This window comes from Pavona decussata, unplaced genomic scaffold (genome assembly GCF_977016875.1).
Source record: "Pavona decussata unplaced genomic scaffold, jaPavDecu1.1 SCAFFOLD_131, whole genome shotgun sequence".
Lineage (NCBI taxonomy): Eukaryota > Metazoa > Cnidaria > Anthozoa > Scleractinia > Agariciidae > Pavona > Pavona decussata.
The window spans coordinates 353227-377638 of NW_028145545.1; the positions used below are offsets into that span (position 1 = coordinate 353227).

General features: G+C 40.7%; 2 protein-coding genes across 2 annotated transcripts in view; both read left to right on the plus strand.

The window, feature by feature from the left end:
* Window positions 1-24081, plus strand: part of LOC146468368 (mannan-binding lectin serine protease 2-like) — a 65478-nt gene extending 41397 nt beyond the window's left edge. Inside the window, exon 7 of the transcript XR_014867517.1 lies at window positions 24036-24081. The gene's annotated coding sequence lies outside the window, so the exon portion shown is untranslated. The remainder of the gene's footprint in view (window positions 1-24035) is intronic.
* On the plus strand, window positions 7758-10427 carry LOC146468369 (uncharacterized). The gene is made up of 2 exons (XM_085124631.1): window positions 7758-8594; window positions 10353-10427. The coding sequence occupies exons 1-2, from the start codon at window positions 8334-8336 to the stop codon at window positions 10425-10427; spliced, it is 336 nt and encodes a 111-aa protein (XP_084980757.1). The 5' UTR covers window positions 7758-8333.
* Window positions 24082-24412: the final 331 nt, after the last annotated feature.

Consider the following 24412-nt stretch of genomic DNA (forward strand, 5'->3'; position numbering starts at 1 on the left):
TATTTGGTGCCCAAGTGAAAATCTCAGTACCATGATCAAGCACAGGTAGTACAATGACACAGGTCATTAGCATGGGTACTGGTCTGTCAGTTGCCATGCTTTTCCCCCGTGCTTCCCGACTGTAAACAAAATGGAGATTCTTATATTGACAAATAAGAATGTGACTGCTCCTTGGGCACCAAGGATTAAGTGGCTAGGCACAGGGCCCTGGCATGGTCACCTAGCCTAAACAGGGCCTTAGTACTTAGTTCTTAGTTCCCGCCCCACCTTCAAAAAAATAAAAAATTCTCGAGCTCTGCTTCATAGCAAAAGTCTACAAATCTAAAATAATATATGTATTATTCCAAAGAGATTATACAAGGTCGTTACATAATGTACTTTATAATAATAATTATTATTTTCGTTCCTTTCTTTAGCCTTTTTAATATAAATTTTTGATCATAATTATTTGATTTTTGTCGAACATGTCAATGGAACCTAGTTCTTATACAATGTAACTCTGCTCTCAAGAAGACTTTTAATTTTTTACCTATTTCAGTTGGTGATCAACAAGCATTTAATTAATTAACATTTGTAATAATAACACTAATCTCTACAGATTTTTGTGATTCCATGTTTGGAGAGTTTGTTTCGTGATCAGGCACACCAGAACTGCTTTCAGAATGCTCAGCACTGGAAGACTCTGAAGATAAACCAGTCAAACAAAGAGTGCAAAATTAAACCTTGACATAAATCAACTTTGTTTAACGAGGGTGGCACTTAACAGTGTGACAACTGACAAACCTGTGGCCCTTGGATTCCAGATCGAATTGGAATTTGGAACTGTTGGTTTTTGTGGAGGGAGGAAAAAAAGAGAACCCGGAGAAAAACCTTCGGAGCGAGGACGAGAACCAACAACAAACTCAACCCACATGACGTCGAGTCCGAGAATCGAACCCAGTTCTTATTGGTGGGAGGCAAGTGCTCTCACCACTGTGCCATCCCTACTCCCCCATTTCTTATCTAGTCAAAAGGTAATATAATCCCAGCCTTCTTGTTAAGATTAGTGAAAGGAGGTAATTTTAATTTGCAATAGCAAGTGGATGCCACCTTGTTAATGTCTCTTAGGGAAGGATATGAATGAGATGGTCACAGGAAGGATGGAAACCAAACATGAGCTTCAGCGTGGTTTTTGACCAAAGAAATTTGTTTTTTGACCAAAGAAATATGCTCAAACCAAGAATGATTTCTCTACAGGCAATGGTTTTCAAAGTGGCATTATCTGCTGGATGGTTCCATACTTTTTATAAGAAGGAAATTCCCAGAACAACGATACGTGTTTTCAAAATAAGATGAATTTTGAAAGCAGTTTCAATAATTTTGGAAACAGTTTTTGACAATAGTCGGTACAGAAGTGTTGGCCCATTGCTTGTACTCAGGCCCTCTCTGAGGGCAACTTCATCCGGGCTACCCAGAACGGTTGTCACTGTAGAAATTCCTCGTGGTCGATCACGACTGAGGAATAAAGACTGTGTTGAGTTCATTGAGTTATCATTAGTGCGTGTGCCGTCGACCCCGGCCAACATGGTTTCAGAATAGTGGGATCGGCCCGACAAGTCGACAAAAGAAACATTCACGGAGGTTAAACGCACACCAAACGATACAATCGCAGACAACTCGTCAAACAAAGATGGCGAACCTCAAACGACCTGAATTGAAACTCGGCGGGAATATATCCGAAAATTTCAAAAACTTTGAAGTTAGATTTCACGATTACTGCATTCAAGCAGACTACAGAAACCTGGCGAAAAACCCGGTCACGGAGAGAGCGGATTATTACAAGAAACCTTTGCTAGAAATATCGGCGCTGCAATCGGCAATGCCAGACGAAGTCTTGCAGGTGATCCGCTACACCATTAAACCGCAGATCGCAGCTGATAATAGGGGAAAACCATGGATCTGGATGGACAAGTTACGACTTCATTACACTGGATCTATCGGAAGCTCCCTGCTGGCAGACAGATTCAAATTCTGGTACGCTCAACAAAGCCCACATGAATCTGTTCAAGAATGGGAGGTTAAAGTCAGACAGGCAGGCAGCCTATACTCCTACAACACGTCGACAGACGAAATGTGCCGCGATAAATTCGTGTTTGGGCTACACGATGACACAATGACAGCTGAGTTACTGAAAACGCACTTAAAGTCGGATGGAACGCCCAAGAGCATGCAAGTCGTCGTATCCGAAGCCAAGGCCCTTGAGTCGGCTCAGAAAGCGAACAAACTCATTACAGACGCCTCAAAAGGAATTGAAGAACAAGTGAACTGGATAAGCCACAAACAAATGAAATTAAAGCGGGAGCCTGGAACCTGTTTTTGGTGCGGGGACCGACGAGGACCCCACCCCTGGAAAACATGCCCTGCCAATGGCAAAACGTGCACAAAGTGTGGGATAAACGACCACTTTTCCAGAGTTTGTCTTGAAACAGGGCCCTCCCCCCAACAAGCACAACCGCGGAAAACTACCCAATGGCAAACTCAGGGCAGAGGCCGAGGCGACAGAACCCCTCGTGATCGGCCCCAACCGGTACCCCCCCCCCCCGAAAACAGAACGTACATCTGCTACACACCACCAATGATCACCTCCCTGTTGAATACTACACTGATGACTACCAAGAACAGTGCTACTCCCTGGAAACACGGCAAATACACAGTGTCCGCACAGACTCCGCAAAGAAAAAGTACTTTGTTACCCTGCCAATATCTGCAACTGGGAACACATTCATCCCAATGACATTTCAGATAGACACCGCCGCCACCTGCAATACCCTGTCTGAAGACACCCTTCTCAGGCTGATGCCAAACATGAAGCTAACAAAGTCACCTTACCTCCTCCACCCCTACGGCGACGCCCAGCCACTGAAACCATTGGGGCAGATCGACCTCCTATGCGAACGAAACAGCAGATACGAAACACTCACATTCCAGGTACTCCTTCGAGACGTCATGTTGGACAAACCAGCCCTTCTCTCTGGGTCCGACTGTGAGACACTGGGGCTCATCATCATCAAAGCAGACGAAATATTTTCCCTCACAACAGCAGTTACAGACCACAGGAAAGAGAGCCCCCCCCCCCCCCCTACCAAGCCAGCTCGTCACATACCAGCCAAGCCTCAGGCAGCCCAACCGCAAACAACCACAGCACACCCAAGGAAGCCACAGGCTGCCATCTGGACCACCCCAACCAGGACAAACAGTGCGGGAAACCCACAATGCCCTCACCCTCAAAACACATAATGATCCCTTCTAAAAGACGCCTGGCCGCACCTGGGGAGCTCACAAAAGAGAACGTACTACAACAGTATCCTGAGAATTTTGAAGGCTTTGGCTACTTGGGACCCCCAGTTCACTTTGAAGTAAAAGCCGACGTCTCACCAGTACAGATGCCTATCCATCGAGTTCCTGTAGCTAAACGTATCAAAGAAAAGGAAGCCCGTGACAGATATGCTGCAGCCGGCATCATAAAGAGAGTAGAGGAACCCACCTCATGGTGCTCCAACGAGGTCATTAAAGAGACACCAAAGAAAACAAGGCTCTGCACTGACCCCAGCCAAACAATTAATAAGGGCATTCTGCGACCAGTATACCAGATGCCCACACTGTCTGAGCAACTTCACAAACTCTGCCATGCCAAATGCTTCTCACTAGTCGCTGTTAGAGAAGGCTTCCTACACGTACCCCTTGATGAAGCATCATCACTTATGACAACAATGCATACATCCTACGGGAGATACCGATGGCTACGACTTCCATTTGGTGTCTCAAGTGCCCCGGAGGAATTTCAGAAACGCCTGAAGTCCGCTCTAGAGGGCCTTGAAGGCATCCTGTGTATCGCAGATGACATCCTTGTCTTTGGAGAAGGTTCAAACTACCAAGAAACCGAGCAAGACCATGACCGCCGGGTTGTTGCCCTTATGGAGCGCTGCTCACAGAAGAACATAAAACTAAATCAGAACAAACTACAGTTCAAACTGAAACGAGTCAAGTTCATGGGCAACATCATAACTGACCAAGGAATGCAAGCAGACCCAGACAAGATAGTAGCAATCACGACAATGGCCCCACCCCAAAACAAAGCAGGCGTACCGAGATTCGTGGGGATGGCCAACTACCTCTCACCCTATTGCCCCAACCTGAGCAACACTATCAGGCCTCTCACCCAACTCACCCAGTCAGATACCCCTTTTATGTGGGCACAAGCACAAGATGACGCATTTCAGAAAGCTAAAAACCTCATTTCCACTGCACCAGTGCTCCAATACTATGACCTCAACAAACCGGTGACACTTCAAGTTGATGCAAGTGAGGTTGGCGTGGGAGCTGCCCTCCTCCAGCCGATTAGTGAAGGACGCCTCCAACCTGTAGCATGCACATCAAACAGCCTCAACGCCACCGAACAACGATACTCACAAATAGAGAAAGAGTGCTTAACCATTTGCAACGTATTCGGGAAACTCGACCACTGGCTGTATGGAAAATCAGACATAGAAGTCCACACCGACCAACAGCCACTTGAGACCATCTGCAAAAAGCCCCTTCACAAAGCACCAGCGCGGTTACAGAAAATGCTCATGCGACTGCAGAGATACCGCTTCACCATTAAATACAAGAAGGGAACCTCACTCCACCTGGCTGACACCCTTTCGAGAGCCGCACTGCCTACCCCAGTATACGCCCGCGTCACAGGCTCTGAAGTCTTCAGGGCTGAACTCACAGAGGACTCAGGCACACACAGCCCACGTCTGACAGAAACCACCGAATCTCGCCTACGCGATGAGACCAAAAAGGATGAACACCTCTCCAAACTAATGACCAGAATCGTTCAAGATGGCCGGATAGCAGAAAACAGGTACCACAACCACTACGGCCATACTGGCATTACCGGGATGAGCTCACGATCGACAATGACCTTATCTACAAAGGAGCACAAGTGATGATACCACAATCCATGCAAGCTGAGATGCTGCTCAAAATCCATGCAAACCACTTTGGTCCTGAGTCAAATATACGCATGGCACGGGAAGTATTATTCTGGCCGGGGATGCGACAAGCAGTCTTTGATATGTGCAACAACTGTGGTACCTGTGCACAGTATGGCTCGACATCAACAAAAGAACCTATGAGATCGCTCCCGATCTCAACACTACCATGGCAGATCATAAGCCAAGACATCTTTATACATACACAGAAAGCCTACCTCGTAACAGTATGCCACTTCTCTGATTGGATTGAAGTGGATGAACTTGATGACACCTTAGCCTCACCCGTTATCAGCAAAACCAAAGCTAACTTTGCCAGGTTCGGCATTCCCCGTATCTGTCACACAGACAACGGTCCGCAATTTGCCAGCAAGGACTAGATGGACTTTGCTTCTCAATATGGGTTCACACATACCACCCCCAGCCCCTACCATTCCCAAGGCAACGGTCGAGCGGAAGCGGCAGTGAAAGTGTCGGAGTCCATGCTAAAGAAGTCAGATGACTTCCAAATCGCCTTGCTTAACTATAGGAACACACCCCCCAAAGGCCACACTTACTCTCCTGCCCAACGTATGTTGAGCCGTCGGACACGAACATCACTCCCAACGCCTGACCACCTTTTAGAACCAATGTAGATCAACCGCAACACCATACCAACCGAGATCAAGGCCAAACGCAACGCCAGTAAAGCCTACTACGACAAGACTGCCGGCCCAGAGCACAATGCTATCAACATTGGTGAATTTGTGTATGCACGTCCGCCGACTAGTAAACCAGGCACCCCATGGGCATATGGCCGTGTAACTGACCAACGCCATTCCAGGTCATACACCTTAAAAACGCCAAGCAGCACTATTCGAAGAAATCGGATACACATCAGGCGTGCAGCACCTCCCCCTCTTACATCACGCTACACTCCACCTACACTCCTGCTTACACCGGGACACAACTTGGCGCCTCACTTCCATCCCCAAGGATCAGTGCTGACCACGCCCATTGACCAACCTCCTTAGCAGCCACTACCCAAGTTAGACACAAGTAATAGTGTCTCGACACTTCCCCCTCACCACCACAACAAGAAGCAAGCACGCCTGACATGGGCACAAGTGAGCTGTCCACTAACACACCCCAGGATCAGATCAGGGATCACCATCCCGAAGTGAGGATACGCACAAGACTCATCAAACCACCAACTAGGTTTAAAGACTATGAACTCAAGTAATACTTGCCCAAACCACCAACTAGGTTTAAAGACTATGAACTTAAGTAATGCTCGCCATTAACATTTGGGCTACACAGTTACCTTCTAATAGCAGTCACAACCGACTAGAAATGCTGTAATTGCCAAGGCAATCTGTGCCCCTTAGAACTATCCCGTTTATTTTTCCTTTTCTTTTCAAAGAGGGGGGGGGGGGGGGGGATGTTGGCCCATTGCTTGTACTCAGGCCCTCTCTGAGAGCAACTTCATCCGGGCTACCCAAAACGGTTGTCACTGTAGAAATCCCTCGTGGTCGATCACGACTGAGGAATAAAGACTATGTTGAGTTCATTGAGTTATCATTAGTGCATGTGCCGTCGACCCCGGCCAACAGAAGCACAATGTCACCATGCGCATAAGTCTGCAGAGTGGCTAAATTTGGGAATGTGTTTGGGATCAGAAAAAGAACAGATATTGGTTTTCTCTTGGTTTCTAAAGACCGATTTTATTATAAAATGGAACACCTTGTGGATCAATTCTCAATTTTTAACAAATATGTTTTCATTTAATTACAATAATATTAAGATACATGTCTATGAAACTCAGAATGGAAAGACACATCCCTGCCAAAATAGAGGACATGGAGGTCTTCTAGACAACAAAAATACATTTTGCATTCAGACTTGAAAGAATCTAAATTCTGCACAAAAATCGAAACCAAGCCTTGGACTTCAAACAGATTTTACAAGACCTCGTATAACACTACAGTATGGAAATTTTCTGTTTTGTTTCAAAATATGTTGATATGCTTTTTTTACTGTAGTGTAAGTGATCTGATCATTTGAGGCGAAATTCTTTAACGGCTGTAATTAGCCTCACATACTTTAAGCCCAAGCAATTGCTTTGAATGGTGTCTGCATAAATTATGTGTGTGTTTGCATAAGTATTGTTTATTTGAAAATTTTTGGCTGGAGAAGCTTTTGTTGATTATTCTATTTTTGGTAACAATCAACATGTAAGCATTGACAAGCTATAGTTGCTGGCTTTCCTGAGTACAAGCTGTCTTCCATTACAGTACCGCTCAAAGGTAAGTTACCAGTCTCGTCTTGTTTCTCACGAGACAAGAGTTGCGTTTCTCAATACGAGAATCTCGTCTAGCGAGAATCACTGAGATTCTCGCATGAGATTCTTTTTAAAACGGCCAATGCCAACAGTGGATGATTCTGTCAACATGTATGCACCACCTAAGTGCTTATTTTTACAGTCACTCATTAAGAAGCCCTGGTTACCCATAATACACTTGATTTGTTCAGAAAGTGACCTTGGACCAGTGCCCTGCCCTTGTTTGTTTGTTAAAGATTTTATATTTTGCCAGTTTAAATTTATCAATCAGTCATCAAACACGTAGGCCTGTACTTTCCAAAATGTACGTAACACACCTAAGGTCGCTCTTCCATAACAAACCGATGTGTGAATTTATCATAACTATCAATTCAAGCTCAAGTGCTCAGCAACAACAAGAAGTTCATGACATGCTTACCTTCTGGATTTTGTTCAGTCATAGTTTCATCTTCAGACGAATAACTGATGAAAAGGGATCTGGCATAGAATAGTTCGCCGTGGCTGGTCCATCGCCCCAGGTTTTAGAAGCTTCGTTGAAATACAATCGCTTATTCCTGCAAAACTGGCTTTTTGACAAAGTTTCATTGCAATGTTCACAAAAAAGTTTCTCCTTGTGCCTAGACGACTGAGAGCGCCGCTGAGATCCCGCACAAACTCCACGCATATTTTGTCCTGTTCCACTGAAAAGGAAATAGCCTGTGTTCGGAATCGAAGTCACAACCACTGCAAAATCAAGAATCGGTGAATTCTGCTCAGTGCAGTTTTTCAGTTTTCACTAAGCTAAAAGCAGTCTACTTCTACTACTACTGGGAACGAGTTTCACCGCACTGTTTCCCAGGTAACAGGCTCGTCATCATGAGATACACAATAGTATGATCACATGGTGTTGTTATGAAAGCTTTCCTTGTCAAAAAGTTTTTCACATTCGCAAGTGGCGGGAGTTTTGAGATTTCGCTGCACTAGCCACTGTTGTTGCTGTTTTACAGTAGAAAACCATGTCTGCCATCAATCGTGGCCAAGAAGTCTCGCCGCTCTCGGACAGTTATGTGTTGCTGTTGCGAGATACCGTAAAAGAAACTAGAGGTTTACGCGCGCAGGTTACCGACAGAGCAGATAAGGAAGATAAAGTATACAGAAGACTGGAACAACTGGTCAACAAAGTAGATGAGCTTTTTGAAAAGGTGAACAACGCTGATGCATCTAGAAAAAGAAAAAGGAACACCAGCCATTCAGCAAAGGTTCCAAGCATATGCAGGGTAAGGTCTTGCTTTATTTTTATTCGTCTTACGGCAATCAGGATCGATCGAAGAAGGATTTTGCCACTTTTATAGGCTTTAAAATGCAAAAATGTTCTCACCTATTATTAAGCTTGTGGCTGTATGTACCATTGCTATAGTATGAAAACCAGTACTGAAGCTAAAGGTAAACTTAAATTTTGAGTGAAACGCATATCTTAAATCGCCGATGTCTCATTGATGTTGAATGTGAGCGAAGTGTAGTTTTGAATTGGACTCCATATGCATATAAACATCAGTAAGCTTTGAATTGGTAACTATTAAAGGTTGCGTTTGATTGACCGTACATGTATTCCAGAATTAGCGGAAAATTTGTTAGATTTCTCTCTCTACGTAAATTTGGGAAGACGTATCAGCAAACTTTCCCTGACATATGATAAGCTTAATTTCAGAGCGATTTTGTGAAAGATTTCCGCACAGCCTCATACATTTATTATGCATGCAGCACTGTCATCATAACCCTCTCATACAAAGAACGAGCATGAATTGAGTTTGAGACGCAAATCGCTCACATAATATCTGTATGGGGCTGAGTGAAAATCTTGCGAGAATAAGAGAAATCAAACACGCCTTAAGTTAAGGGGTAAGTTTCTAAAGAAACCGAGGGGTCTAAAACACAGGTAACAGGTTACAGGTACAACCCTAACCCTAAACCCTAATTTAACCCAAGGTTAAGGTTAGGGTTGTGCCTGCAACCTGTGACCTGCGTTTTAGGCCCGCCGTAAAGAAAATGTGGTGTTGTGTTGGCGGGAGGGGAAACAAATGTTTGGATTCATCAACAGAGTTACAAAATTATTGATAAGGTAAAGAGATTTGAGCGTGATGTTTTAAGCATTAGCCATTCTTTTGGATTTTCTTGCACCCGGAATTTAGGGAAACTCTCGAAATGCTAGCACTCAAATTTATTTACGGCTATCTTTTGTTAAAAATGATGAAATACAGTAAGATCTTCAATCAGCTGCCAGATAATTCTAGAATGATGAGAGGAATGCAATCAACTCAATTCTTGAAAAGAACAACCCATGATCTTCTCCAGCGCATTTTGGAAACAAATTTTAGGAAGAACCCTGTATTTCATCCATGAAAAAAAAAGTTCTAAACACTTAATTTCCCACTGAGTTGATTTCCCAAGCATGGAAATAGGCCCACTCAAGGTAAAGAATAAAGTCTTGGTGGGCTCAAATCCCTCCAAATCAAACGTTTTTTTTTTTTTTGCCCCATGTGAATCACATTTTGTTCCTGGGGAGTGCTCAGTAGTAAATTAAGCAGTTTCTTTTCCACACCTAGATTTATACTGTACAGTTAATTATGTCTGATTTCTCAGGTAAATGCATAACCAGTGCTGTGCTACACAACATTTTATCGTCCAAGTTGGCAAATATTCCTTTCTGGTAAACAGTTATAAAAATCAATGAAGGCAAGGATCTAATATCAGCATACAGCGTATGCTTAAATTTGATTGAAAGAAAATACTATTCTCATTAGGACATGGTAGCCAATATTTATTATTAATAGTCGAAGCAATAAGACATTTGAATTTAGTTAACAGTAAATGTATATTGATCAGGTTTTGTCAACTAGATAATTTAGCTGTACACCATATTACTCAATAGGCTTTGAGCTGTTGGTTGCTGCTGTGGATACCTGTTTCAAACAAAACTTTTCATGACATAATGCTTGCACATGGTTTACTTTCTGCCTTTTTTTTTTACACTCTAGAATGAATTCCGTAAAATGTACAAAGCCTTAAATGGAAATGGAGATTTTACTGGATTTGACCCTGATGAAGGTTAAGTTACTTTGCAATACTGCATGATGTTTTCGTAACTTTTTAAAAAAGTTATTTTTAGAACATTAAATGATAATTCAGGCAATTGTGTTGTTTCCATAGCCCACAAACTCTACCCTGCCTTCTTCTGCTCTAACAAATCAAGAACGTCCTACAAATATATAAGTATAAGACGGAATTGTAACTTAAACGTAGAAAGCCGTGAATTAATTTAAACATTGGCTATTTACGCAACTTCTCGACGGATTTGACACTACGGTGATATGTTTTTGACAGGCATCAAAGTAGTCCTACAGTCTACTCTCTCTAAGCGGACACCTTTCTAAGGCGGACACCTCTTTAAGGCGGACAGAAAATTTAGTCCTTGCCGAATTTCACTTGTTTCTCTGTAACTGAACACTCCCTAAGACTGATATCTCTCTAAGGCGGACAGCGGACACTTTTTTTCAACATGTTGGTTTAAAAAACCTCTCAAAGCGAACACCGGATGTTTTTGAAATTTTATAACAGGTCCATAATTCCGAAAAATTAGCGCAATCTGATAACAGTGGTTTTAATAAAATATACCAGACCTTACAATATGTCTTAATACAATATTAAAGTCACTTTTCACGTCATTTATACAACAACTCATTTGCGCTGCCGTTTACTGGAATCAGTTGAGTCACTTGTATTCTTCTTTCGCTTTTTCGCGTCTTGGTTGAGATCAACCGCAGTTGTAATTTTCTCGTTTCCTTTACCTATGCACTTTGCTACCCAGGCCACGACTTTTGGAACACCTTGAAACTACGGTGCAGCATTACAAAGTTTTTTCGTAGTGAAAGGGGGTTTTGAACCCGGACTCCACGTACTGTCAGATAACAAGCGACACAAACGAGTTTTGTTAAGGTTGATTCACAAATGTTCAAAGTGTGTATGAACTGTGTTGGATTCCGTAAGGAGTATATAAAAGAGACACAGCCGGCCCGTCATGACTACATTGTACACTTTAATTAAAGTAATAAAGCACTGGTTTAAGTTTTGATGTTTGGGTATCAGTTTACATGAACTCTCTCTAAGGCGGACACCTCTCTAAGGCGGACAGTAAATCTGGTACCGAGGGTGTCCGCCTCAAAGAGAGTTGACTGTATATGGTGGAATAACTAACCAAAATCAGATCAACTTGAATGCACCAAAAACAATCGATACCGTTTCTGTCGCTTCAACTCTTTTCTCAATTAAGCTTTGCTTTACAGAAGACCGACTTTTAGCTCCAAGAACGTATTTTTGTTGAATCGTTGGCCAGTTTATCGTTGACAAAACGCATAAACATTACCGGAGGCTTTCGAGATCGTTGCCTATAAAGACATGCGAACATTAGCTTTTTCTGTAACGCTTTCTTTTATTTGAGCTGTATTTAGCATCTAACTTATGTAGCATTTTGGCCAGGTTAATGCTAACTTTGTAGACAAATTAAGTAAAATCAGCCTGATTAATATAAGGAGACAATAATAGACGTACACCGGCTACCGGCTAATGCACATGTGCCGATTTTTCCCGCGATTTCGTTTTGTTGTTTTGTGATTTTGTAGCCTTTGTATTACAAAGACCGAAGAAAAGTTTTAAGAACTCATTTTTTTTCTGCATCCATTTAGAGTGATTGGTTATCTTCAAACAAAAACAAACAAAAACCGCGGAAACAGCGTAAATATTTTGTAACTCGCGCAGACCATTGAACAATGTATTAAACCCATCTTCGGTTCCATGGTTTCGGGAAAGTATTTGGCATTTTAAAAGCAAGCGTTTCCTTTAGTTGTCAGCCAAATAGGTTTTAAGTCGTTAAGGCTAAAATTAAATTTGCCAAAAATTATTTTCTTTTGTAGGCTCCAGTGTTATGATAGAATGACTCACTTCGCGCTTGTGCTAGCCTCCCTCGCAATCGATTTTATGGGACTCAAAAAATTAAAAAAAACGACTGCGTGGGAGGCTACGCTTCTGCAGACGTTGAGAATAATAAAAATTTTATCGAGACATCGCCTGGTAGATTTCTCAGGAGAACAAAAATCAAAGTAGCACTCCCGTAATTAACTTCAGCTAATATTTGTGAGTGTTTGGTCAACTTTTCATTGTTTATTTTTTTCTACCTACGTGCGTGACATTTCCTTGAATGACAAGATTTTGCATTCGTTCAGGAAAGTACTTGTCGTTTAAAAAGCAATCGATCTAAAAATACATGATTTTTACTTTAGATTCCAAGAACCTAGTTTTTAATCATTATCTCTAGAAGATTGGGTCATCGTCAGGAGATAAACTAACAACCGAGTTAGGAACTGAGTAAGGAACCGAGTTGGGAACCGAGTTAGGAACCGAGTTGGGAACCGAGTAAGTAGTTAGCAAGCGATTTAAACAAACTTTGGGCGATTTGGTTGTTGATTTGAGACAAGTTTTTGGCTGTTTTTTGTTGTTGTTGTTGTTGTTGTTGTTGTTGTTGTTGATTTTCAAAGTAAATCGTCTTTGTATTAGCCTAGCATCAGTTCCGATCAGCACTTTACCTCTAAACTAGGGGCTTCGCCTGGTTAGAAATAGAATCATTATGCCTTATTTGAAGTTGAACCAAGAATTTTGATGTCAGTAAGGTTATAGTCGGGATGACCACTTATTGCTCAACAACTTTTTTGTGATAACTTTGTTTTAATCGATCTAACAATGAATCAATGAAGCAGTTTACAACGAAACTTAAACCATGTTTTTCTAAGACTAAAGTTCAAATGTGAACGAGAGGGGCACGAGAAAGAGCGGAAAAGATATTGCGAGTCCCGAAAAGAAAAGGACCGCTACGCAGCCTATGTGTAGCCTCTGTTGGCGTTTTCATCCACTCCCGCTCCTTTCTCCTCTCATTTGCTCCTTTTCGCACACCATTAGGTTTCGCGCGCCCCAAGCTGTCGCAGAAAGAAAGGTTTGCTGAATTCAAAGGAAACAAGTAAGTCATTAAGCGATTTAACGCTATTATGTACTTGAAATCTATTTCGTGGCAAATCTCGGACATCGAAATTAATTTTAAGTCATGCAATGGTCTCAACCGCAGGTTTTCACAGGCTCATGATGTCGGGAAAGATCGAGTGGTTAAATACATAGTTGTTTATCGCCACTTTTAAAAGAACCGCTGATGAAAGAAGTATTGCCAAAACGAGCAATTCGAACGCGATTTGGATGATTTTTGGCCGAGATATTGTAGAGCGAAGGTCTTTGATTTTAGCCGTGAATAATTTATTGTATTTTATCGTGTTTTGGACCCCAAGAAAACACAACAGCTACGAACTCTTGAGAGAGATCCTGTGGTGTGCCTTTAAAAGCTTGACTTCGATAGATTGAAAATCGCAGTGAACAAATATGAAGGCGAGATACGAGCGTTCCTGGAAAGTTGGTTATGCTGTTTTCAGCCTTCGGCCATAATGTCCTGTCGGCGATGAATTACTCTAATCCGTTTTTATCTCCAAAACGTACGCTGTTAATCGGTTTCGATCTACCTGAAAATTGCTGTGTTAATGAACCACATTGATGACTTTCAGGAATGAACCTGGTAAAATCAAACAATCGCATGGAAGTGTGGCCAGCTGAGGTGAAAGACGGCGACTTAAGGTACTACCACATAAAATAGAAGGTTTAGTGAGCTACAGGAGAGCTAAAATCACAGTCTAAAAATGTACGGTGTTTCGCTCTGGCGTAGATATAATATTCATACAGTGGGATTATGGACACTTTCTACTGATGGATTCCGACCTGGCAACTGTCACAGGTACGCAAGAAGTTTTTCTCTCCCCAGATGAAAGAAAAAGCCAATCGGTACATATATATCTAATCGATATATGGGTTCCTAACTCGGCTCCCAACTCGGTTCCTTACTCGGCTCCTAACTCGGTTACTAACTCGGTTCCTAACTCGGTTCCCAACGCGGTTCCTAACTCGGTTCCTAACCCGGTTCCTAACTCGAAAGATAGGTATCCTCCATCGTCAGCAAAACCGCTTTAAACTGCGCAAATTTATTTTGTAACTCTATACGCAGAAGGTGGTAATTTAATTTACTTCTTGGGAAGAAATAATATTTTGTGCCATGTTGCGCAAGAAATCGGGCTATTCGCGTGAAAATACTAAGCAATACGCAAGCTTAAGGCAGATAGAAAAGGAAGAAGGAAGAAAAGGAAAAGAAAAGCGAATCTTGCTTATTAGCAACTCCTGACTGCTGAAGAAAACATGTCACTATCTCTGCTATAGCTGATATGTTGTTGCTTTTTAACAGTATGATTTGCCATCGTATTTGTCGTTGTTCTCTGAAGCGTAAAGCTCACCGCCTTTTTTAGGCTGTCGGTGTCGCTTTTTGAAAACTTGAAACGTTCAGATTAGATGCTCAAACTTCACGTTAATCGAAGACGGATTTCGCCGCCAACTTGAACGGTTAATTTTAGCAGTTTCGAAAGCACTTTTTTTAAACAGACGTTTTGGTTTCAAAAAGAAGAGAGAAAAAAAATACAGACTGTCTTCGTGTCGAACCGGTCCCACGAAAAATGTTATCGATTCCAGTATAGCGAGTCAATCGCTTGCGTCAACGAAGCAACAACAATAACGGTGCTTCGATTATACCATCAGATTACTTGTATCGGTTCAAACAGCTTCGCTGACTTTACTGTTCAGCGAAACAAAACCGTTCTTGAAACAAAAAATATCCAAAAGATGCCGCTAGGAAAACTGAGTTTTTTTGCATACGTTATTTCTCGAAAACGAAGAGCAAACCAGCGAAAAAAAAAAATACAGGGCAATGTTTGTTGACTAAAACGAAGCCCACATGCAAAAATTGAGACAAACCCGAAAAAAAAAAAAAAAAAAAAAAAAAAAAAAAACAGCCCAGCATTCGACAAAAGGCGGTTATGCATCTAACAGTTAATGGTTTACTTTACTTTGAAACAAAGGAAGAAAAAAAAGAGAGAAAAAAAAAAAAAAAAAGACTCCAAGTGCGCGGATAGAACTGACTTCCCGATTTCAGGATCGCTCAATCGACTGGACTGCACACCACGTTAATCCCTGATACTTCTCTAATCGTAGTGAATTTTAATCAGGCGATTGTTCCATCGGAACGACTTACAAGTGCAAAAAGCCACGCTTCGCTGCTTTGAAACAAAAGGGTTCTTTTGTTTCTCGTTCGAACAAAAGATTGCAAAGACACGCCGCCAAAATAACTTGGTTTTTTGCATACGTTATTTCTCGAAAACGAAGCGCAAATTAACGAAAAAAAAAAATACAGAGCAATGTTTTCCCATTAATTTGAACGCCACATGCAAAAATTCAGGCACTTTTGTCGAAAAAAAAATTTTTAAGCAAATTTTCCACTTAGCATAGTTTTCCACCAAGCGCAGAGTGCAGAGTGCAGCTGTAAGTTTGAGGCTTTTGGAAGACAGTATCATCCCATCATAAGGTTAAGATCTGATCTATAATTTGTTTATCTTTGTCAAGTTATGATTGCTTTCTTTTCTGTTGTGGATGTCTAGGACTGCAAGTGAAGAAAACCGCACTGTGTTCACCAAAATTGCAGAGTCAAGTAACGGTGATTATGGTGGAAAAGAGCACTGCCTATGGTCTGTTGCACAACTGAGAGGCAAGTTGTTTTCCTTACAGTACAGTGCTTCTAAAACAATAATGATTTGAAGGTTTCAAAAGCAATTCTCTCATGGGAGTCAGTGCTCCAATCAATAAGGTCTCTTTCTACATGTGTAGAGACTTAATGTATCACATGTGGGAGAGCTTAGATCTCTGTAAAGTGTTTCAGCAAAAGGCATAAACACAAAAGAATAAGTCCTTTACTATTTTTTTTAAAACACAGCAAAGTACTGAAAAGAAATGAGCCAAGTACATTCACGCCCTTGCCCTTTGAAGCCTTGTTTGGAAGTTAATTATTACTGACAAAACTTAAGAGCTAAATGTAGTTGGAGGGTATATTCTCTCAGTGCATCTGTTATGTATGCATTGTTTCTTTTTTATGCAACTCTCATTTTAAACTTTTTGTTTCCATAGTTATTATCGGTTTTGTTTTTTCATACATTTTTTATGGTAGCTCATATGGTTAAACATGTTGTTTGCTGTTCATTTTACAAAGGCCTGTATGACCTATCACAGGTCCCTCATTGATGCAAGGACAAGAAGAGTCACTTGTAGGAGACAAGGACGAAAAAGGGATGTAAGCTTACTTTGAAATACACCTGTACCCATCATGTATTTCTTTTGCATAAGATTGTAATTTGTAATAAGAGATTAATTTGTAACACAAAATAAAACTGTTGCCTGTCTAGTTATGAATGCTATGTTGAGTGTAGCTTTAAGAAAAAAATAATATCAGTGGTTGAGTATCTAGTGCTAAGGGAATCCATGAATTTCCCACTGGGTATAAGCTGTAGTAACGAAATGGTAGTCGACCAAACAAGGCAAGGAAAATTATCTTTGACCCTGACAGGAATCAAACCCATATCACCTCCTGATTTCCACCATAATTTGCCACAACTTGCTCCCATTTGGCCTCATAGCTGATCAGTAGAGCAATAAAAATGAAATATGGAGGTTGTGGGTTTAGTTCCCAACAAGGTCAAGAGTTTTTCCCTTACATTGTGAGGTCTCCAATTTCCTCACTTGGGCTGATGCACAGTGGGAAATTCATGGCTTCATTTAGCATTACAACAAACACTGCAGAGTTGAGTGCTAGTGTTACGACGTTCGTTAACATCTGAAATTGACACCTTTATATCTGCAAAATAAAGAAACAATTATAATATTGTTCACCATTTTTATTTTTGACATTAGCTCATTCTGTAAAATGTAGGGAATTTGCTAAATACCAGCTTTGGGCAAACTTCACTGTCTGAAAGAGGTGTTACAGTTATAATTGGGTAAATTTCAACAGCGCAAAAATACTTGAGCCCAATTTTAAAGGTGCGCAGTCCAAAAAAAGCTGGCTGGGTTAATAAGTAGGCCTGATGAGATTTCTTTTAGCTTTTTTCCAGTTAATATGTCATGAATGACAAGATATCTTTGACATTTTACTAATGTGTAGATTCATGTATTACCTGACTGTATGGTTTTCTTGTCTGTCATGCACATCTGATCAATGAAGTCAGTTTTATATTTATTTAGCAATGCAAAAAACGTTACCGTTATGATAATTTAAAAGAAAATCTTTAGAAAGTTAACTTTTTAGTGTGAGAATAACAAGGTTACCTTTCAACTGTTCCACAGAAACTTGAACACAAATTGACGGCATTAGAGTGTGTAGACTGGACGGCAACAACAAAGGAAGAAGTACGTATACAGGAAGTTTTAACCCCAGAATACACCAGCTCCGATGAGAGCTCGTATGAAAGTGGGTCTGACTCTGAGTCTCGTGAACTGGTGTGCTGCCAAGTCAAGCACCTCTCTTGGGAAAGAACACGCCTCACCAAGGGGAAAAAGGCACTGGATACAGTGTATGAGAAAAGCTTATCACAAAGGGTACGACAATCCCTAGTTCCTCGGGGGTTTCATGAGAAGATGTCCAGTCGGGATGTTCCAGTCAATTTTGTTGAGTGGGTGGTTCGAAGAACAACACCAGTAGGAAGGGGTGTAGCCCGTATTTCTCCTTCTTCTGCCGCTTCCACTGGTGTGGTTTCTTCAAGTCGCTCACTGACACTGCGAGGGGATTGCGTTTCAGTTCCCCTCCATTTTAGTACTCCCCGCAGTACAAGGCAGCAATAGGGTTTTTATATCCATATTCTCCATGATCTTAACCCTTTCACTTCTATGATCTGAATATTAATTCTCCTCACTGACTGCCATATATATTTTTTCAAGTTCACAGACTTTGGTGTTACATCAAACAATATCACCGAGTTGATGATTTTCATTATATTCATCACCTTTTTGGTTGATAATACATTCATAATGTAAGGAGAAATTTCATGTTGATCACTCCTGGAAGTAGAAGGGTCAATAAGTTTCGGTTGCTTTTTTCAAATGAAGAAGTTTGGCCCAAGTTGTTTAAAGGGAGAGATTATTTCATTTGACAGAAAACTGAATATTCAGCTAGTTTCAACTTTTTATGTGAATATGCTCATTATTTTGCTGTGTATAACGTGGTTATTGGGGTTATTGAAGCATTATAATTTGTAATAAATTTACTACTCTTTCCAATAGCATGGACCAGATGATTATGGAAAAGACTCCTCTTTTCCCTTTTAAAAATAGCTTTATTTTAATTTTGAAATATACAAATAGGTGAGATTTCAACTTCTTAAATTAAAATTAGGAGTTTTGTCAAATAAGTTTTAAGTGCTTGGCAATGAGAACTAATACTATTGAATAGATAGGACTTTTCTTGATTATGTTACAGTTCAAAGAGTTCCCAAGTAAAAAGTAAAATATCAAAATTAGTAAGATTTTTCATGGAATTTAGAAGTCAGTTTTAACCGTAACCTGTAAATAATGGACCATTCTCAAAAGGAGTAAAGTGTCTCTAACACCTCGCGAATAGCTTGAGAACAAATACTATTGAATAGATACGACTTTTATTGATTATGTTACAGTTCAAAGAGTTCCCAGGTAAAAAGTAAAAGATTAAAATTAGTGGGATTTTTCATAGAATGCAGAAGTCAGATTTAACCGTTACTTGTAAATAATGCCATTCTCAAGAGGGGTCAAGTGTCCCTAACACCAAAAATTTTATTTTTTTGGATTAATAAGTGTGTTGAAGCCTCCACTTCCGTGAGCTGTTAAATTCAATTTAACAGCTCACGGAAGTGGAGGCTTCAACACACTTATTAAAGTTTAATATCTTAGTACAGTATCACTTTATATCGGTTTTTGTACTTGAACTGATTTTTATTAATAATTATTGTCAGCTTTAATTGTATTTGAAAGCGCACTTTTGTTAAGTAATTAATAAAAAGCTTTCAGAAATGAAGCTGTGTCATTTTACTGATGGTTTGGGAGTAGGATCAACTTGCCCTTTCTTTGCACCCTTGCCAGAGGAGTGTAACTTCTTGAAGTTAAACCACTGACAACAGTCTTGCCATGCCGTTTCAACTAAAATGCCCTAGCTAATACCGCTGTGACAGTCCGTGAAAGAAGATAAACTTCTCTGGAACAGTAAACACTGGTCAAGTCTCAGCCTTAAAATGCATTTACGGTGTTACGTAAAGCTATAAAAAGGCCATCTTTACCAGTCTGTTAATTACGCATAAAGGAACGTAAATCACGTCCGTTACAGCTGCTTTACGGAACAGTAAACTTCCGTTAAATGTAACGGCTCAATGTAAAGCCTCGTAAAGGGCAGATTTACGATACGTAAATAAGCGTAAGTCTGTGTAAATCTTTTTTTTACTTCAGCTTTACAGAATACGTAAATGTTCCGTAAAGGAGTGTGCTATTATCAAGACTTACGGGTCACCGTAAACTTGCGTAAAGTTGAACTTCCCATTTTTGGAAAGTTACGTAAAGTTACTTAAAGCACAGCATTACGGTAGCTTTACGGAGTAGTAAAGTTGCTATTTCGACAATGTATGGCGTTTTTTTTTTTTCAAATTGATGCTTTGTTATTTGAGAAAAATGCATGTTTATCCCTAATTTTCTTTTTAATTGGCAAGAGCACTTGCTAAGTTGCGTCGTAAGCGGAGAAATTGACTGTACGCATCTGCAGTGACGAGAGGGATTTTGATGGTAAGAGTAAGGAAATGACTGTTTTTTTTATTAATCGTGGCTATCCACAACAAATTATTCAACAAGCTCGATATCGCGTGGCAGTCATACACCATGAAGCAATTATTTCTGAGCCTGTGGATGTAGTCGTTGACCAACCTACAGTCCCTCTGGTGTTGACATACCATCCTACCAACACACTGGCCAAAAGCATCCTTACACGCAACCTCCATTTATTACGAAATGACCCGGGCACCACAGCGATTTTTCAAACTTTGCACATTTTATCTGCCTATCGTCGCGATAGCAATCTGCGTGACTCCCTGGTTAGGAGTACCCTTCATGACACGACCGTTGTCGATGATGACCGTGGAGCATTTTCATGTGGCTGATCCGGTGTAATACTTGCACTCATACGAACGTCTCAGCATTGGGGGACTTATAACCATTAGCGACAAATTCACATGTACCAGCAACAACGTAGTCTATGTAAACAAATACCGGGCTTGTAACAAACTATACATTGGCGAGACCTGTAGACGTCTGGGAGACAGATTTTGTGAACATCTATGTTCAACTAGAACTGCTAACACGGACATCCCAGTTGCACGCCATTTTACATTACCTGGCCACTCCACTGAGGACATGCATGTTTCCGCAATCCGTTCAGGCTTCCAAAGCACCTTGGGCAGACGCCGTTTTGAGGCCAAACTCATATTTAAACACAGGACTTTGAATGCATTTGGCCTCAATACTGACTTTAACTTTATTTAAGACTGGCTCTCAAATCGGCGCGCGCAAGTTACATCACGTATCAATTTAAAAACGTTTTCATTTAAATTTGTTTCGTATGACGGGCGCCTTTTATTCAGTTGCAACATACCACTGATGAAGAGGCAGCAGCCTCGAAATGTCTGGTATTTTATTTTATATTTTGCGCTAGAATACAACCTACCACTATTTTTATCCACCAAGTGCCCAACACAGTCTAAATAAGATTTTGTTTCGTTATGTATCAGCCATAGGAAACCCGAGTAGCTCAAGATGCGCAAAACGTATGCGTAGTAACAAAAGTAGGCACCGTACTTAATATTTGGAAAACTCGACCATGGGACCGAACTGGGGCGGTGGTTTTCTAAAAAATCGAGTGAATGAAAATTTTAACCCCTCCAAAAATCGTTCAAACAAAAGTTTTACCCCCCTACTGGATTGACACTGCAATCTTAGAATTCCTTGAAAATTCGAACGTGCTACATAAAGTAAATTTTGAGAAATTGAACTTTTGAACTGTCTAGCCGTGAATTTTGGATGCCATAAATTTGAAAATACATGTAGTATTAATTAGTATGAATGGGTTGGAGACTGTTGTGAGTCTTTTTGCGCTGGCTGTACAATGAACGAGAAATTTTCAATACCGCACGAGGCCGGCCTTCTTAGGCCGAGATTTCATCGCCAGCAAATAATTTTCTTTTCGGCCTCTGAAACAGTGCCTCTTCACCTGTATTAAGAACCTGAATTAACTTTTTTAGGAACTGAACTAGACAGCTGGCTTCACCAGTAGAAAACATTTTAGGGTCCGCTTCGTCGGCCTTGTCACTAAGCCAGGGCTGTCAACCTCACACGTCTTTAAATACGGAGAATGTGACTTCCCCGGCCAGCAATAACAAAGCGCCTTACAGAGGGCGTCCCAGCAAGGCCAAATTCACGGGTTCAGTGTGTGTGTGTGTGTGTGTGTGTGGCGGGGATGGAGGGGGGGGGGGGGGGGGGAGGGAGACGCACATTAAACACTACCAGTAAACAACGCTACAGATTTTAGGTTTATGTGTCAGAAAACCGAGTCTACCACAAATAGACCTAAATCTCGAGACCAGAAGAAACGGCTTAAAAACTGGACATTACAGTCCTACATCTGGAGACCGGGAGATACGGTCCAAAATCTGGATACCCCCGGGTTATACGGAAGAGTTGACAGCCCTGTTCTGCTAAGCCACCCTATTTTTTTTTTTTTTTTTGCTAGCCCATTTCAACATATTCAACTTCACTTGCGTCTTTCTTGAAAACAACAACATTTCTTCCTTGGTTTTCTCCACCTCTTCGGCAGATTAAATGCAGGTTTATATTAAACCAATTCACCCTTAGTAACGAAATAGGCGAATCGCCAGCGAAAACACCGTTTTCGTAGCATTTTTGTATGTCCTAGGACTGAATATTAGCATGATGTTTGACTGTAGACGTACCACTTTCCTTGAATTTTTTCAGTTTTGCATTCAATAACTTGTTTGCCGGTTTGAAAATAGGATCAGTTATAATAGAAAATGTCTTTCCAACTGTTTCTGAAGTCAAGTAACTGTTGATTTCCTCTCTTATTGCTGCATGAGCCGAACGGCTCTAGTCCTTTCCTTCGTCTTGTTTTAGTTCTTGGTAAGACTTACTCAGTCGCTCGGCAAGTATTTCTGCACTTAAGTTCTCCAATTCTTAAAACGGATATCTCAGTTGAAAATAATGAATGGTGAAAGGAAATGAGGTTAACTTTCCAACTTGGAGCTGTTCAGCCGGATGGACTTAATGTCAATTTTAGCTGTATTTGAATTGCAACTTTTAATGCATGCGCGCGCTACTAGTCATATGCGCGCGTGTGTGTCCAGTAGCGTATTTCAACGGTTTTCTCCACACTGAAGAAGGGTTATATACCCGAAACGTCTGTGTTTCTTTCAAAACCATTTTTGACACTTTTTGATATTCATTTTTATATCAATCCTCTCAGTTGCAGCCATTCTAGATTGTAGCGAAAAGAAAAACAGTAATTTTACTATAGTCTCATTCAGCTTTTTAAGGTTCTTTTTTTAAAAAGCTTACGCTTCAGAAAGCCCGAATGGCGAAATCACCTGTTTTTCGCAAACGACAAATAAGGTTTACAGAAAAGCACATACAAAATTTCAGTCGTTTTGTTTCACTTTTATTTTTACAAATGGAAACACTCCAGGCTGTTTGTCTCTTGGTCTTCGTTGGAATCGAGTCATGATTTGAGGGATCTCCTCATCTCCAACCTGTGCAAACCTCAAAGCCATTTGCAATAGCGCATGATTTCCATGAGTTATCGCCAACACTGCACTTTCTGAATGTGGTGTAGTGACGTCATGAAAAACACGTTATCGATTTTAACCAATTGGTGCGCGAGTATTTTGATAGAGAACTCATATCGTATATTAAACCAGTTTTTCTTCCTAAATTTTTTTCCGCTTGTCCTTACTGCATTTAGCATAAGACGTCTCCAAACTAGCAACCCTGCTTGAGGATGAGTGCTATGTTTGTAACCGAAAACTGAAAAGGTTGCTTGGAATTTTTTGACAACTAAAATTGAGACAGCCTTAACTTTCTACTTAAAACAGCTATTGGAAAACCATTTGAATTATATAGTCTTCTTGGTAGTTACCTTGTATTATTTATATCTCCGTTTCTTATTTTCTCTTTATTTTTCTTTTTTGGATACGTGTGTCTCTGCTCTCAGTTTCATTAAACCAAAGACGTGACTGATTAAGCAGGGTCGGCAAGAGCTTTCGCACTGTTAGGTTGACAACTTACTGGGAGTATGCTTTAGAACGAAAAATGAAATGGAATATTATTGGCTTACCGAGGCAATTGGAATATTTTCTGTTAGTTCAGGTGCGGAATAGCCACGCTACCGAGACTACGCAAGGATCACAATCAAGAATAAATATTCGCAATATCCGCGGATCTTAGTTAGAAATATCTTGCAACCTCAGTTTAAATCTTCAAGAAAAGGACCTACCATATTCTTTCAAAAAGATGGTCATTGTTTTTTTCCAAGATAACCCTCGATAAGCAATAGTATCTTACACATTAAACTAAATATCAAATATATGTCACACGATAGTCACCATCAGGGTATGGTTGTTTGTTGGTAGGGTCTTGAATAACAACCAGCTAAAGGTACTGCCCGAAGGAGTTTTTGATAACAATGCCCAGCTACTGGGGCTGTAAGTAAAACTCCTGTACTTGTTTTTTTTTTTGTTGTTGTTGTTGTTTAAACAAAACATGTAACGTTATTGTTGCCACAGGAGAACTCTTACGTTTCGTTTGCTCTCTACAATTTTCCGTGGGCATCCATGATTCGCAATGGTTTACTGAAAACTGGACAGTATCCATCAATTTTACTGACATCTGGCATTTAAAGGAACCTTAACTCACAACTGACAACTATAGAAAAAACATTCGTATTAAAATAGTGTTTTTACTCATTTTTGTAATGACGCCATGTCATACATTTTTAATTTTCTAATTT

What these genes read in the sequence shown, in the direction of transcription:
- LOC146468369 (XM_085124631.1), top strand. Translation starts at nt 8,334, where the DNA reads ATGTCTGCCATCAATCGTGGCCAAGAAGTCTCGCCGCTCTCGGACAGT. An exon ending in AGGTTCCAAGCATATGCAGG is followed by an intron (nt 8,595 to 10,352) that starts GTAAGGTCTTGC and finishes TTTACACTCTAG; the next exon opens with AATGAATTCCGTAAAATGTA.